The 12,994-nt window shown below is 38.7% G+C and overlaps 3 protein-coding genes across 4 annotated transcripts; 1 reads left to right on the forward strand and 2 right to left on the reverse strand.

Annotated features, from left to right (window-relative positions):
- The first annotated feature begins 1,870 nt into the window (after window positions 1-1,870).
- Window positions 1,871-5,643, forward strand: LOC121234781 (leucine-rich repeat receptor-like serine/threonine-protein kinase RGI4). Its single transcript, XM_041130877.1, has 2 exons — window positions 1,871-4,890; window positions 5,016-5,643. The coding sequence occupies exons 1-2, from the start codon at window positions 2,067-2,069 to the stop codon at window positions 5,471-5,473; spliced, it is 3,282 nt and encodes a 1,093-aa protein (XP_040986811.1). The 5' UTR covers window positions 1,871-2,066; the 3' UTR covers window positions 5,474-5,643.
- Window positions 5,644-6,536: 893 nt separating this feature from the next.
- On the reverse strand, window positions 6,537-10,453 carry LOC121235824. Of its 2 annotated transcripts, none has more exons than XM_041132249.1 (6): window positions 10,295-10,453; window positions 9,727-9,986; window positions 9,067-9,208; window positions 8,869-8,961; window positions 8,554-8,641; window positions 6,537-7,204 (listed from the first exon to the last, which is right to left on the reverse strand). In XM_041132249.1, exons 1-6 carry the CDS (start codon window positions 10,366-10,368, stop codon window positions 6,926-6,928), a joined length of 936 nt encoding a protein of 311 aa, XP_040988183.1. In that variant the 5' UTR covers window positions 10,369-10,453; the 3' UTR covers window positions 6,537-6,925. The 2 variants fall into 2 exon arrangements, with proteins under 2 accessions (XP_040988183.1, XP_040988182.1); XM_041132248.1 differs by having other exon boundaries at window positions 9,067-9,217; window positions 10,295-10,452.
- Window positions 10,454-11,097: 644 nt separating this feature from the next.
- LOC121235266 lies at window positions 11,098-12,986 on the reverse strand. Its single transcript, XM_041131594.1, has one exon. It carries the CDS (start codon window positions 12,146-12,148, stop codon window positions 11,210-11,212), a length of 939 nt encoding a protein of 312 aa, XP_040987528.1. The 5' UTR covers window positions 12,149-12,986; the 3' UTR covers window positions 11,098-11,209.
- Window positions 12,987-12,994: the final 8 nt, after the last annotated feature.

Below are 12,994 nucleotides of genomic sequence, written 5' to 3' on the forward strand. Positions count from 1 at the left end.
GCTACCAACAAGATAATCCATTCGAAATCTATGGTCAGATTATGCTTGAGGATCTTTAATCAAATCAAGGGTTCTTATCATTAGGATTCATTGGATCGAGCAGGGAAAACGAAACTTCAAGTTGTCCACCCTTTTGTGGTATGTATCGGTGAGTTTTTGTGCGGCCATGGTTGGGTTGCTACGTAGCAATTTCTGTTTACCAGATATTTTGCTTATCCTCAATCTCTCCCAGTTCAGTGGAAATCTTAATAATCCACTCATAATAATGGAAGTTCTTCCTTTCTATTCCTCTTAAGGCCTTGTTTGTTTGCTATGAAATTTGTTATGCAGTTCGCTATACCAAAGGAAGTGGAGCACTTCTGTTCAATTGTAAATCTTTTCACTGTGACATTTGAGAGCACAATCATAAAGTAAAACTTGTCTTGATCATCTTTTCTTATCATGGAGACAAAGGATGAATATTTCCATTATATTATTACACATGTATAGATGCAAATGATCACTATTTTCTAATGGAGCCTGTTCGCTCATAATGCCAACTGCAGTGGCACGAGGGCTGACCCATGACCTAATATTGTTTTTTTAAGGTAAATGGCCTGATCTATTTTTCCTTTTTCTTTTTTTGTTCTGTTTTGTGTTTGTCATCTGGGGTTTGATTTGTTCAAATAATAGTATTAAGAACTATAAGCTGGTGTAATGTTGTCCCTTCCACTCAAGGCCAAGAAACCTTCCTTTTGTTTCTTTTAATCCTTTACAGCAAAGACCGCCCGACAGCATGATCTTATATGCAGATTATAGAATTTACACATCTCAACATATCCCTTGCTTCCATGTGCTCTTCACTGCTCCATCAGATTCCACAAACTGCTTCATTTTATAAAATAAACCCCCAATAGATCTCCCTAAATGCTTTTCATTCGCCCATTTCTCCTTCAACAGAAGAGCTACTCCAGCCAGATCCATGAAATTCAACTAAGTTCATACTGAAGTTACACATGCCTGGTTCTTAACCAAAACCTGATCGTCCTTTCTTAACATGATTTGATAATAGTCCTCAAATTTATATATACGCATATAAATGTGTCTGTGCTTGCATTTAGCTCCTCAAAACATTGTGAAGGTACAGAAGCACAACTGCTCATTAACAATGACCACATAAAACTGATGGACCACCTCTGGACCTGACCTTACATATTAAAGAAGACATGACCATCTTGATTAACGAGTCTGACGCTAAAACATTCATTGGGTCGTTGTGTATAGTTGGCTTTATCATTTAGCCTATCACTGTCTGTAAGTTAATCTCATAATCGAACAGCTCAGTTGGATAAGAGTTGGGGAAACTATTAATCTTCATTTTATCTATCCATGCACGACTTAACCATATTAGTATTCTCTTCCAACTATAACTCCTGTACATATATGAGGGTACAAAGTAAAAATGATCCAAGAAAGGGGAATCAGGATAACATAACCATCAAAGTTGGCAATAAAAAGGGATCATTTTCTTTACATGGCATTCAGCACCAAAGCCTTCATTTCTGACAGTTAGTCACAGTAAAAAGCATGCAACCTACAGAAACAGTAACAAACAGAAATCCACTTGGCCTCGTTTGTTTTTGAAGATGAGATGAGATGAATTGAGATTAAAATTGAATAAATATTGTTAGAACATATTTTTTTAATATTATTTTTATTTTGAAATTTGAAAAAACTGAATTGTTTATTTTATTTTGTGTGAAAATTTGAAAAAATTGTAATGATTAAATGAGATGAGAGGAGATGAGTTGAAAGGTGTTGTAAAAACAAACGACGCTGAAACTTTGAGCTAATTAAATGAGTGGCTAAACAAATATTCCATTAAAAAAAACCATTAACATTAATAAATCCAGAAAGCCAACCCCATCACCATCTCTATTGACTAAACAAAATTTCCAATTACACTAATAAAATAGAATAAAGAAGGCGCTCTTGGATCCAGATCTTCTGCTTTTCTTCTATAAACAAAACATGGGGTTCCCCCCTCTACAATCCCAAAACAGATCACCTGTTCTCTTCTCGCAGCAATGCCTGCAAGCCTAAGGCATCTCCTGCTTTCCCGCACTATCTTCTCCTTCACCTTACTTCTTTCGATAAACACTCTTTTCTTCTCTTGTTGTTACTCTATTAATGAGCAGGGACTAGCTCTTTTAACATGGAAGAACAATTTAAACAACTCCACAGATGCACTGAACTCTTGGAATCCTGCAGACCCAAGTCCATGCAACTGGTTTGGGGTTCACTGCAATTCAAATGGCGACGTGATCGAGATAAGCTTGAAAACAGTAGATTTGCAAGGCCCAGTGCCTTCAAATTTACAATCTCTCGGGTCCTTGGAGATCATTAACCTATCGTCAACAAATCTAACAGGCACAATTCCGAAAGAGCTAGGAGAATATAAGGAGCTCCGTGTTATTGATATCAGCAGTAATTCTCTCACAGGCGAAATCCCAGTGGAAATTTGCAGGCTCAGCAAACTGCGGAGTTTATTTCTGAATTCAAATGTCCTTGAAGGTGTTATTCCTTCCAATATTGGAAACCTCTCAAGCCTTGTGCATCTGACTCTCTATGACAATCAACTCGGCGGTGAAATTCCAAAGAGTATCGGAGCATTAAGCAAGCTTGAAATCTTCCGAGCAGGCGGGAATAAAGATATCAAGGGTGAGCTGCCTTGGGAGATTGGAAACTGCACTAACTTGGTTATGTTAGGCCTGGCCGAAACCAGCATTTCTGGAAGACTTCCTTCATCAATCGGTATGCTGAAAAGAATTCATACCATTGCCATTTATACGTCTCTACTGTCTGGTCCCATTCCAGAAGAGATTGGGAACAGCAGCGAGTTGCAGAACCTGTACTTGTACCAGAATTCTCTCTCTGGTTCAATCCCAAAGACAATCGGGGAGCTCAGCAAACTCCAGAGTCTATTGTTGTGGCAGAACAGCTTAGTGGGTACAATACCGGTAGAGATAGGAAGCTGCAGAGAGCTCACAGTAATGGACTTATCAGCAAATCTTCTGACTGGCAGCATTCCGAAAAGTTTTGGAGAGCTTTCCAAGCTTGAAGAACTTCATCTAAGTGTTAATCACTTATCGGGTACCATACCTTCTGAGATCTCAAATTGCACGGCTCTGACTCAACTGGAAATCGACAACAACAGTATTGAGGGCGAGATTCCTGTTCTTATTGGCAATCTAAAGAGCTTAACTATATTTTTTGCCTGGGAGAACAGCCTAACAGGAAATATTCCAGAGACTCTCTCCGAGTGCCAAGATCTTCAGGCTCTTGATTTGTCTTATAACAATTTATTTGGTCCAATACCGAAGCAGATATATGCTCTGAAGAATCTCACAAAGCTGTTGCTGCTTTCCAATGACCTCTCTGGCTTTATAACTCCTGATATAGGAAACTGCACGAATTTGTACAGGTTACGACTAAATGGCAATAGACTTGCGGGAACTATTCCATCGGAGATTGGAAACTTGAGGAGTTTGAATTTCTTTGACCTGAGCAACAACCGTCTTGTTGGAGGAATTCCTCCATCGATATCTGGATGCAAAAACCTCGAGTTTCTTGATCTTCATTCAAATGGGCTCGCTGGTTTTGTACCAGATACTCTGCCCAGAAGCCTGCAGTTCATGGACATCTCGGACAATAGGCTTACAGGGCCACTGACTCATAGCATTGGATCATTAACGGAATTAGCCAAACTCAACTTGGGAAAGAATCAACTTTCTGGAAGAATTCCAGCTGAGATCCTGTCCTGCAGTAAGCTACAGCTCTTAGACCTTGGGAGCAATAGTTTCTATGGTGAGATTCCAAAGGAACTCGGTCAAATTCCAGCACTCGCAATCTCTCTCAATCTGAGCTGTAACCAATTCTCTGGTGAGATCCCATCTGAATTCTCGGGTCTTACCAAGCTAGGAGTCCTAGACATCTCCCACAACAAGCTCAGTGGGAATCTGAACATTCTTGCAGATCTTCAAAACCTTGTCTCCCTCAATCTATCCTTCAATGACTTCTCTGGTGAATTGCCCAACACTCCGTTCTTTCGGAAACTCCCTCTGAGTAACTTAGCTGCAAACAAAGGTCTCTACATCTCCAACGGGGTTATTACTCCGGCTGGCGGCATGGGACCGGGTGGAAACACCAGATCAGCGATGAGGCTAGTGATGTCCATCCTCATTAGCACCAGTGCTGTACTAGTGCTACTAGCAATTTACATATTAGTACGTGCCCGTATGGCCAGCAGCAAGCTCGCGGAAGATGACTTTTGGGAAATGACTCTATATCAAAAGCTCGAGTTCTCCACTGCTGACCTCGTCCAGAATCTAACATCAGCTAATGTGATTGGCACCGGGAGCTCTGGAGTTGTATACCGGGTGACAATTCCGAATGGAGAAACTCTAGCAGTAAAGAAGATGTGGTCATCAGAAGAGTCGGGAGCATTCGACTCTGAAATCCAGACGCTGGGTTCAATCCGACACAAGAATATCATCCGGCTTTTGGGTTGGGCATCAAATCGGAATCTAAAGCTTCTGTTCTACGATTACCTCCCAAATGGAAGCTTAAGTTCACTCCTGCATGGTGCCTGGAAGGGAGGAGCAGAGTGGGAGGCTAGATATGATGTTGTTTTGGGCGTGGCACATGCGCTTGCATACTTGCACCATGACTGTTTGCCTGCTATTTTGCATGGGGATGTGAAAGCTATGAATGTGTTGTTGGGTTCTAACTATGAACCTTACCTCGCTGACTTTGGGTTGGCTAGGATTGTTGATAGCAATGGTGATCATGATGATACCAAACTAAGTCAAATACCTCTTCTTGCCGGTTCTTATGGATACATGGCTCCTGGTATATTTTTCTAGCTAATTTTTTTTTTTTCTATCTAAACTCAATTCGCATAATATCTTCATTTTTTCTTCACTAATTTCATTTTAGTAAACCGCTATTTATTGCCTTTTCCACTGTGTTTTCAGAGCATGCATCGATGCAGCGTATCACTGAAAAAAGTGATGTTTACAGTTTTGGTGTGGTTCTTCTTGAGGTGTTGACGGGCAGACACCCGTTAGACCCAACTTTGCCAGGTGGTGCGCACTTGGTTCAGTGGGTTCGTGACCACCTAGCGAGTAAGCGAGACCCAGGTGACATTCTTGATTCAAAACTCAGGGGGAGGGCTGACCCTACTATGCACGAAATGCTCCAAACACTAGCAGTTTCGTTTCTCTGCATCAGTACCCGCCCTGACGATCGTCCCATGATGAAGGATGTCGTTGCAATGCTCAAAGAAATTCGACATGTGGAGGCCATAAGGCCAGAACTTGACATGTCAAAGGGAGGCTTGCCAGCTATTTGTTCCTCGCCTCCTGTTAGGAAATTAGTTCCACAAGGAGGGTCGTCTAGTTGCTCCTTTGCTTTCTCCGATGATTCCGTTTAAGAATTAATTATATATTTCAGGAGGTGCTTGATGTGTTGTGTATAATCTATCAACTATCAAAGAATTCATTAGAGAAGGCAGTAGATTGCAGGAGGAATTGTAGTTTCTGCTGTATGCGGTTGCTGTAAATTAAAATAATTGATCTTCTAGTATTACTCTCAATTCAAATACTCGGTCAGCGTTAGCATAACATATGTAACATAATTCTGATGCTTTAGGATTGTACGCTCCCTCGATAGCTCAGCCACGGGGGGGGGGGATTATCTTGGGAACAGTGATGGCTTTTCTGTCTCTTGAAGGTGAGATGGGGACTGCAGGGTCCATTAAAGCAAATACAATGATTGGTATTTTTATATAGTTAGAATTTATTGTATGAGATGAGATTCCCCACCTGTGTGTGCGCGTGTCTGTAGGCCCGTCTTTCCAGCAGAAGCTCACATGGTCCCACGATCCACACATCACATGTTCATGTGCAGTCTGAGAGGGACTTTCCAGCAAAGAAAAAACTACTCTTCTGTTTTCTGTAAGGGTACTAATCTTAGTCTATAACACCCTTCGTCCTAATCAGAGGTACACCTGCCAGCAGGACCACTACTATATATAATTATATACCATAACAGCAGAACAGCTCAGTAACATGGGTGATGGGTTGTGATAACGTGAGCAGAAGGCCTAATGAGATTGCTGAGGTAAATAACTTCATGAGAATGAGAGGATAGGAGTCACATGGGAGCCAACTCTATCACAAAAAACAAACAAAACCTTTGAATCTGTGGGCAAATCCAACCTTACAAGGCAGGAAGGATAGGTGATGAATGGCGTATGATGGTTTGTAAGCACCCCCTAGAATCTAAGTAAGGCTGGAGAGTTCGCTCAGGGGCTTCATCTTCTTTCTCGTTTTAATTTACACACCCAATATTTACATGTACGTGTATAAGTGGGTGTACATACGCACAAAGGATAGAGATTGTCGAGGTTAGCTTGATCCAAAAGAATAGTTAATACCTCATGCATAGGCGTGTACCCAAACTGCAATTATACAAGTTAAACTGAATCTACATTGGGATACACTGTAAGCTCTATTGATGGTAATATTGTTCGACTAACTACAATCAATGAGTAATACACACAACAAACAACTGGATTTTCAGATAGATAGTTAACTGTGGTACATGTGAATTTCTACTCTCAGAAATAAAAAAGTTGATCCCACCAACAGCATCTCTGTACCATCACTTAGGTAATTCTACCTATAGATTGAATGTCTCTAGGGTAGGCAGGCTGATACAATGGTTTGGAGTGTAAAGCCCAATGTGACTATATTTCTGCCCAGAGCAGTGTGTTCCAAATGATAGTGTAACCCTGCCCATGTTACACTACATCTGAGGCGATGAATAGGGCATAGCATCCCACTTCTTACAAGCCATGAATATAAGCGGTCCTACTGGTGGCCTAGGGAGGACACTCTGATTCTAACTTCTTTAATATGATACTGACAACACCCCAGTTGAAACCACGGTACTGAAGCCACCTAACTATCCTCGATTTCCTTGTCTCTTTCGGCAAATCCCGACCTCGGAGCCATTGCTTTGAGGCCTGATTATATAACTGATCCATGGAAAGCTTTGACAAGCCAAGATTTGACTCTTGATCACTAGATTCACCATCCTCAAACACTAGTTTTACTGCATTCTCCGCATCAACTTCACTTACTCCTTTCTTCAATAGTGCCTATTCCAATAGCAATGCTACGCCATGTTAAAAAATATCAACAATAAAAACAGTCCCTAAATAATAACAGAGAAAATTAACGCAATAGTCTTATTCTTTCTCTTCTAATACATCTTATTTTATTTTTCCATTTGTTTTTTTTTTTTAACATAAAAATCAAATAAGCAAGCCAAAGCCAACACCAACTACAACAAAATGCGCTAGTAAAAGTAATGTATCAATAATCAACAATCAGTCTCATTTTTTGTCTTCCATGAGCTGAAAAGAGCCAAAAACTGTAGTCATCATAGTCTACTTGTTTAATAACTAATTTATTGGTACAAGAGACAGAGACAAGATCAGATGGATAGTTTCGAGAACAATTTCTTTAACGGTGTGCATTGTGATTCAGATATACCCAGGATATATCACCTCAGACAAATGCTCAAACTTATATTAAAAGATCAATCAAATTTAAAATATTGATCACCTGTTCTTTTTTCTTTTAGAATAAGTGATCACATGTTCCTTTCAAAGATGTAATATATGTTTCTGGTATTTATTGGAAAAAAGAAAGGAAGAAGAGAAGAAGAAAGACTTCCTAAATTGAATAGACCATTTGTTCTCAAAGTCATCTGATGTTTTACAGCAGTAGCAGTAACTGGCTCTTCTACCTTTTTCACTTATCTATCCCTGACGCACACAGAGGAAAAGGGGCTACAGGCCTTGTTTGGATAATGAGCTAATCTCATCTAATCATTACAACTTTTTCAAACTTTCAAACAAAAGATAATAAACAATTCAACTTTTCTAAATCCCAAAACAAAAATAATATTAAAAAACTATATTCTAATAATATTTTATGAAAAAATGTATTCATCATCTCTTTTCTCATCATTCTCTCATTATCTTATGATGTGGCATTAGATGATAGGTTCACAAATGAAATATAATAAATAATCTCCAATCATTTAATGTCACATCATATGATGATGAGAGGATGATGAGAATTGGGATGATAAGTAACATTACTCATATTTTATTCAACTCTCATCTCAACTCAACTCACTATCCAAACCTCCCCTAAGGCTATCACCAAATCTGAGAGGTTGCCAAATAGACTACGTAATTTTTTTTATAAGCAATAACACTACGTAATTTTCAAACAATCTTTTCTTGGAGGTTATTTTTTCTAGATACCATGCCAAATATCACATAATTACAGAACATTTTTTTTACCGGTAATTACAGAACCTACTAATAACAAGGCCAATGGATATAAAGACAACACAGCTCTCAGAGATGCATATTAATAAGATGTAGCAATATCATTTGGCAGGACACCGAAGGGCTAAAACAGAACAGCTTACCAGCTTGATGCGCCTTGGTCCCCAACTTGACATAGACCATCTAGACCGAGAAAATGTCTCCGCGTACAAGCTATCATTGATAAACCCTCTACAATAAACTAAAAGGGTCAAACTTGCACAAGCCATAAAATGGAATCTATTTGGAACAAGTGTACATATTAGGATCCAGTAATGAAAAAAGAACAAAAAAATGTAGGATTGCTAAAAGTTGTAATATGCACTTGGAAAAATGAGAAACAGATAGATTAGCCATGAAAACACTGCAATTGCTAGAAGTGTAACATGCAGTTGAAAATGAAATTTGCATTTTTGCACCTGCTCTGAAAACTGTTTATTACTGCCTCCACATTATCGGCTGAAAACCTCTTACCCTGCAATTTCTTTCTCAATTCAACAGCTGTGAATGATCTGAAAAGGAAGAAAACATGCTCAAAAAACAGTCTGCTTGCAGACACAGATACACATGAATGATACCGCCTAAAGCCATGAAGTAACTGATAATAATATTCTAACCTCGTTGCAAGTAATTCAATTGCCAACTTTTCTGCTTCTCGCTTAGTTTTAGCATCACATGATACATCCTGTTTGCAATCCTTCCCTTGATAAAAAATGAACTCTTCAACAACCTCCATAGGCTCTTCTATGAATTCATAGTCTACACATGCTACAACGTGAAGAATTTAATCTTTCCATCCTCATGCATGATACAAATTTTGTGAACATATACAGCCCAGTTAATTACATGAAAACAATATGCAAACCACTAGATTGCATGGCATCTATAAAATAATCTATTTGCATATAGAGTGAAATAAATTTGTATCAAAGCAAGGTTATAAGGCAGTCCTACTTTTATGTCCACCAAATCTATAAAACTACTACCTTAAGAGGCAAATAAGCAATGGCTTCTACTCTTCATGCTTGTACAATTATTGTTCTATGTCTATTGTATTTAAAACCTGAATCGTATCATCTAAAGTCTCCTCACATCTGGAATAAGATAATTTGAGAGCTTCTACCTCATGGCTCATGCTTAAAGCCCATGAATTATGTGAACACGAACATTCAAGATCGCCCTAGATGCACCAAAACGTTACTCGTAATTTACAATAATCCAAACTATAAACTAATTTCAGTTCTAAGTACTTGAACAAATAAAAAGATACTAAATACCTTGTTCAAAATCACCAAAAGACTCGTTGTTCACCAACAGTTGATTCTGGTTCTGAGACTTCTCGTCGTCAAAAACAAAACTTTTCTGTATTCCATCCGAACAGTTACGGAATCCATTTTTCGTGGAACCCTTTATAGGCAGAGGTCTTTCGGATTTTTTAATCTTAGAGGATGTCTTAGGAATGTACCTAACCGGAACTGATGAACCACAGTCCCTTCTCTGCAAACATGTGATGGCAGTGGCATTGTTCTTCATCACCCTAAAAACGAAAAGAAGATTGTGTCGGAAGCTACCAAAACATTACGCGCCCACCCTATTTCAATAATCAGTGATCTATTTCTAATTCTGAGTGTTGGGTTGGGTAGCTAAGAAAATAAAAACTTAAGCTTTACTGCTTTAGACATTAGAGATTTCACCGTCTGGGACCAAAGAGAATAAAGAAGATTACTAATCTGAGACAAAATACCGAGTTCCAGGAAATCCCAGAATGTTATTACTTTCCTTCATTTTCCGAGCGGGCAAACAGAAGCTAGACGGTTATGATACTAATCCAGAGAAATCTCTCACCAGGGAATGAAGAAGACTCGAAATTGAAGATGAGATGAGATTCTTGATATGATATTGCCCGGAAAAATCGCCATTTTGAATTCGATTTTGAGTTTTCAGAGACGAAGCGTGAACCCTAATGTCCTGTGGGGCACTGGGGTTAGGGTTTAGTTCCAGCGGCGAGGGCGGTTCAGCAATTGCAGACTGGGATAAGTTGAGGTGGGCCACGCAGGTATGGAAGCCCAAGAATTGTGTGCCTAAAGGCCCAAAATGATCACTTTGTAAACCCAATGATCGAAGTTTTTATGCAAGTGTTTGTTATATTCGGGAAGTTATGTTCATGAATAGCAACTCTTAGCCCAACAGTGAAATGATATGAGATAGTTATAGATAAAAATTGAAAGTTGAATAAAATATTATTAGAATAATATTTTTTAATATTATTATTGTTTTAGGAGTTGAAAATTTTGAATTTTTTATTATATTTTGTATAGAAATTTGAGAAAGTTATAAAGATGAGATGAGATGAGATGAAACCATTTTTATATCCAAACAGGACCTAAGAAAACATTGGTTTGAATTGACTGTTTAGTTTTTTTTTTTTTTTTTACTTGTTCAAATATGGAGAACATAATCTCCACTCTACCACCCAAATTTAAAGTTTTTTGGCCTAATTATGGAAAGAGAAGTAATTTACAATTTAATTATATTTTTAGGCATATACATGTAATTCTCATGTGAATCAATCTCCATATTGGATTCGCATCAAATGTTAAAATCTTGAAAATATAAACCAAATGGAAAATTGAAAAAAATTAATAAATGAACCGATTTTAAGATACAAATATTATTTGCTTTTACATAAAGAACACTGAATTGATATATTAACCATGTAACATGTAAGATTGGAATGCAGCTAGTCTTTGTCTGTCCCTCTTACTCACTTCTCCAAGCATATAAGAAATGGCAAAACTCTTTGGTGGATTGGTTTTCCTGAACAAAGGGGGACTCATATTGGCAACCATCCTCATTCCTTTGATGGCTGCAATTTTTAACATCAGAAACACTATCTAATACACATTTCAGTGCGCCTGGCTTGAAGATGAACAAACCAGGACCTGATCCGGAGTTACTATGCAACCAATCGTGCACATCCCATAAAATTTGTACAGGCAAATTGTTCACCATCACAGTCTCATTCCCCCTGAATCTCCAATTCAAGTTTGTAACACGACTCACCATTGCATTCCCAATGCTAATCCACATTTCAGGATCACCAGGTCCAGATAGAGATGTCTCAATGACAATGTCATGTTCTTTTTCACCCTCAGCCAACATGGCTCTAGTATAAAACAATCTTTTTCCATGCACGTTCTCTTTCTTGCACAACAAGGTGGCATCATCTAAAGATGGCCTTGATCTGGTTCTTTTATAAGCATCTTTCTTCATGTCGCCTAGCAGTAAAACCACCTCTTCCTCACAAACCATGGCAACATAATAATCAGAGCAGGGATCTGGAGGGCTGGAGAATTTTGCCTGTCTAAAATCCCAGAAAATCCCTACTTGTTTTCCTTCTAGTTCAAAGGATTTGAGACCTTTTCTACCCCAAAACTGCCAGGTCCGTATATCTACCTTGCAAGTGAGATGCTTTTCAATACAAGGGTTTTCCACCTTGATGGTAAGGGAATGGTTACTGAGGTTCTTGCACCATGTCACTGTTACATTACAACGCAATCCAGCTACTTTGGCTTGATAGATAAAAACGACTGAGGTCTGAGGGACTGCTTTATTTGTTGTCTGATCCTCAGATACTTTCTCCCCGGATGGTGGTTTTGCATTGGAAATAGGTACAGCTCCCTGTAAATAATTAGACATTATTAAAAGCCTTTTACCAGAACGTGAGCCCGAAAATAGGATGTTGAGATAGGACTGTCATTTCAAGCTCTTTGATCACCACAAGCTGGTTTTCACGGCTAATCATTAGCAAAATCCACATAAACTTTGATGCTACCTAGAACAGAAGAACCGCCTGCTCCAATAGGTCTTATTGTTAACATTTACTTCATTGGAATCAAACCGGCAACATAAGATCTCATCTTTCCCGGTGGAGTTATTGGGCCACAGATATGAGATGAACAGAAACTTTCATGTTACCTGGGAATTGAAGAACTGTTCCCATATGAATTAAATTGCCAAGAAATTATTGAAGAAGACTGAATCCGAGAAGTATGTTCATAGAAGGTACGTCCGAAGGAAACCACCCCAACCAAATTGGCGGGCATCAAGCCGATTCGGATAGAAAGCCAAATTTACAACCGACTGAAAACTGCAGAAATGAATAGTCGGGAAACGTTCAAACAGAGGGAGGTATTGCAAAAACTGACAAGAAAAAAGTTGGTTTGAGGAACAACATCTACGCTGAGCCTGTGAATGAGGGGTCCAGAGGAAAAATATTCCATCTTTTCCTAATATTTCCCCCTATAAATAGAATAATGCCTCCCAGCTTTAAACTTAAAGCCATGCACGTTGGGTGGCTAACGTTGGTGCTCCCGGAATCAGTTTGTGCATTTTCTTAGAGCTAATTTTAGTAAGTGCAACACTTTTTCAAAATCCAGGTAAAAACAACTGTTCGATAAAAACTATCAAAAGTGAATTCTTTTTGGTTAATTGGGTTTTCCTTTTTTTATAACTTTTTCTTGCATTCTAGACCTGCTGTGAAAA

The sequence above is a fragment of the Juglans microcarpa x Juglans regia genome, chromosome 6D, assembly GCF_004785595.1.
Source record: "Juglans microcarpa x Juglans regia isolate MS1-56 chromosome 6D, Jm3101_v1.0, whole genome shotgun sequence".
NCBI lineage: Eukaryota > Viridiplantae > Streptophyta > Magnoliopsida > Fagales > Juglandaceae > Juglans > Juglans microcarpa x Juglans regia.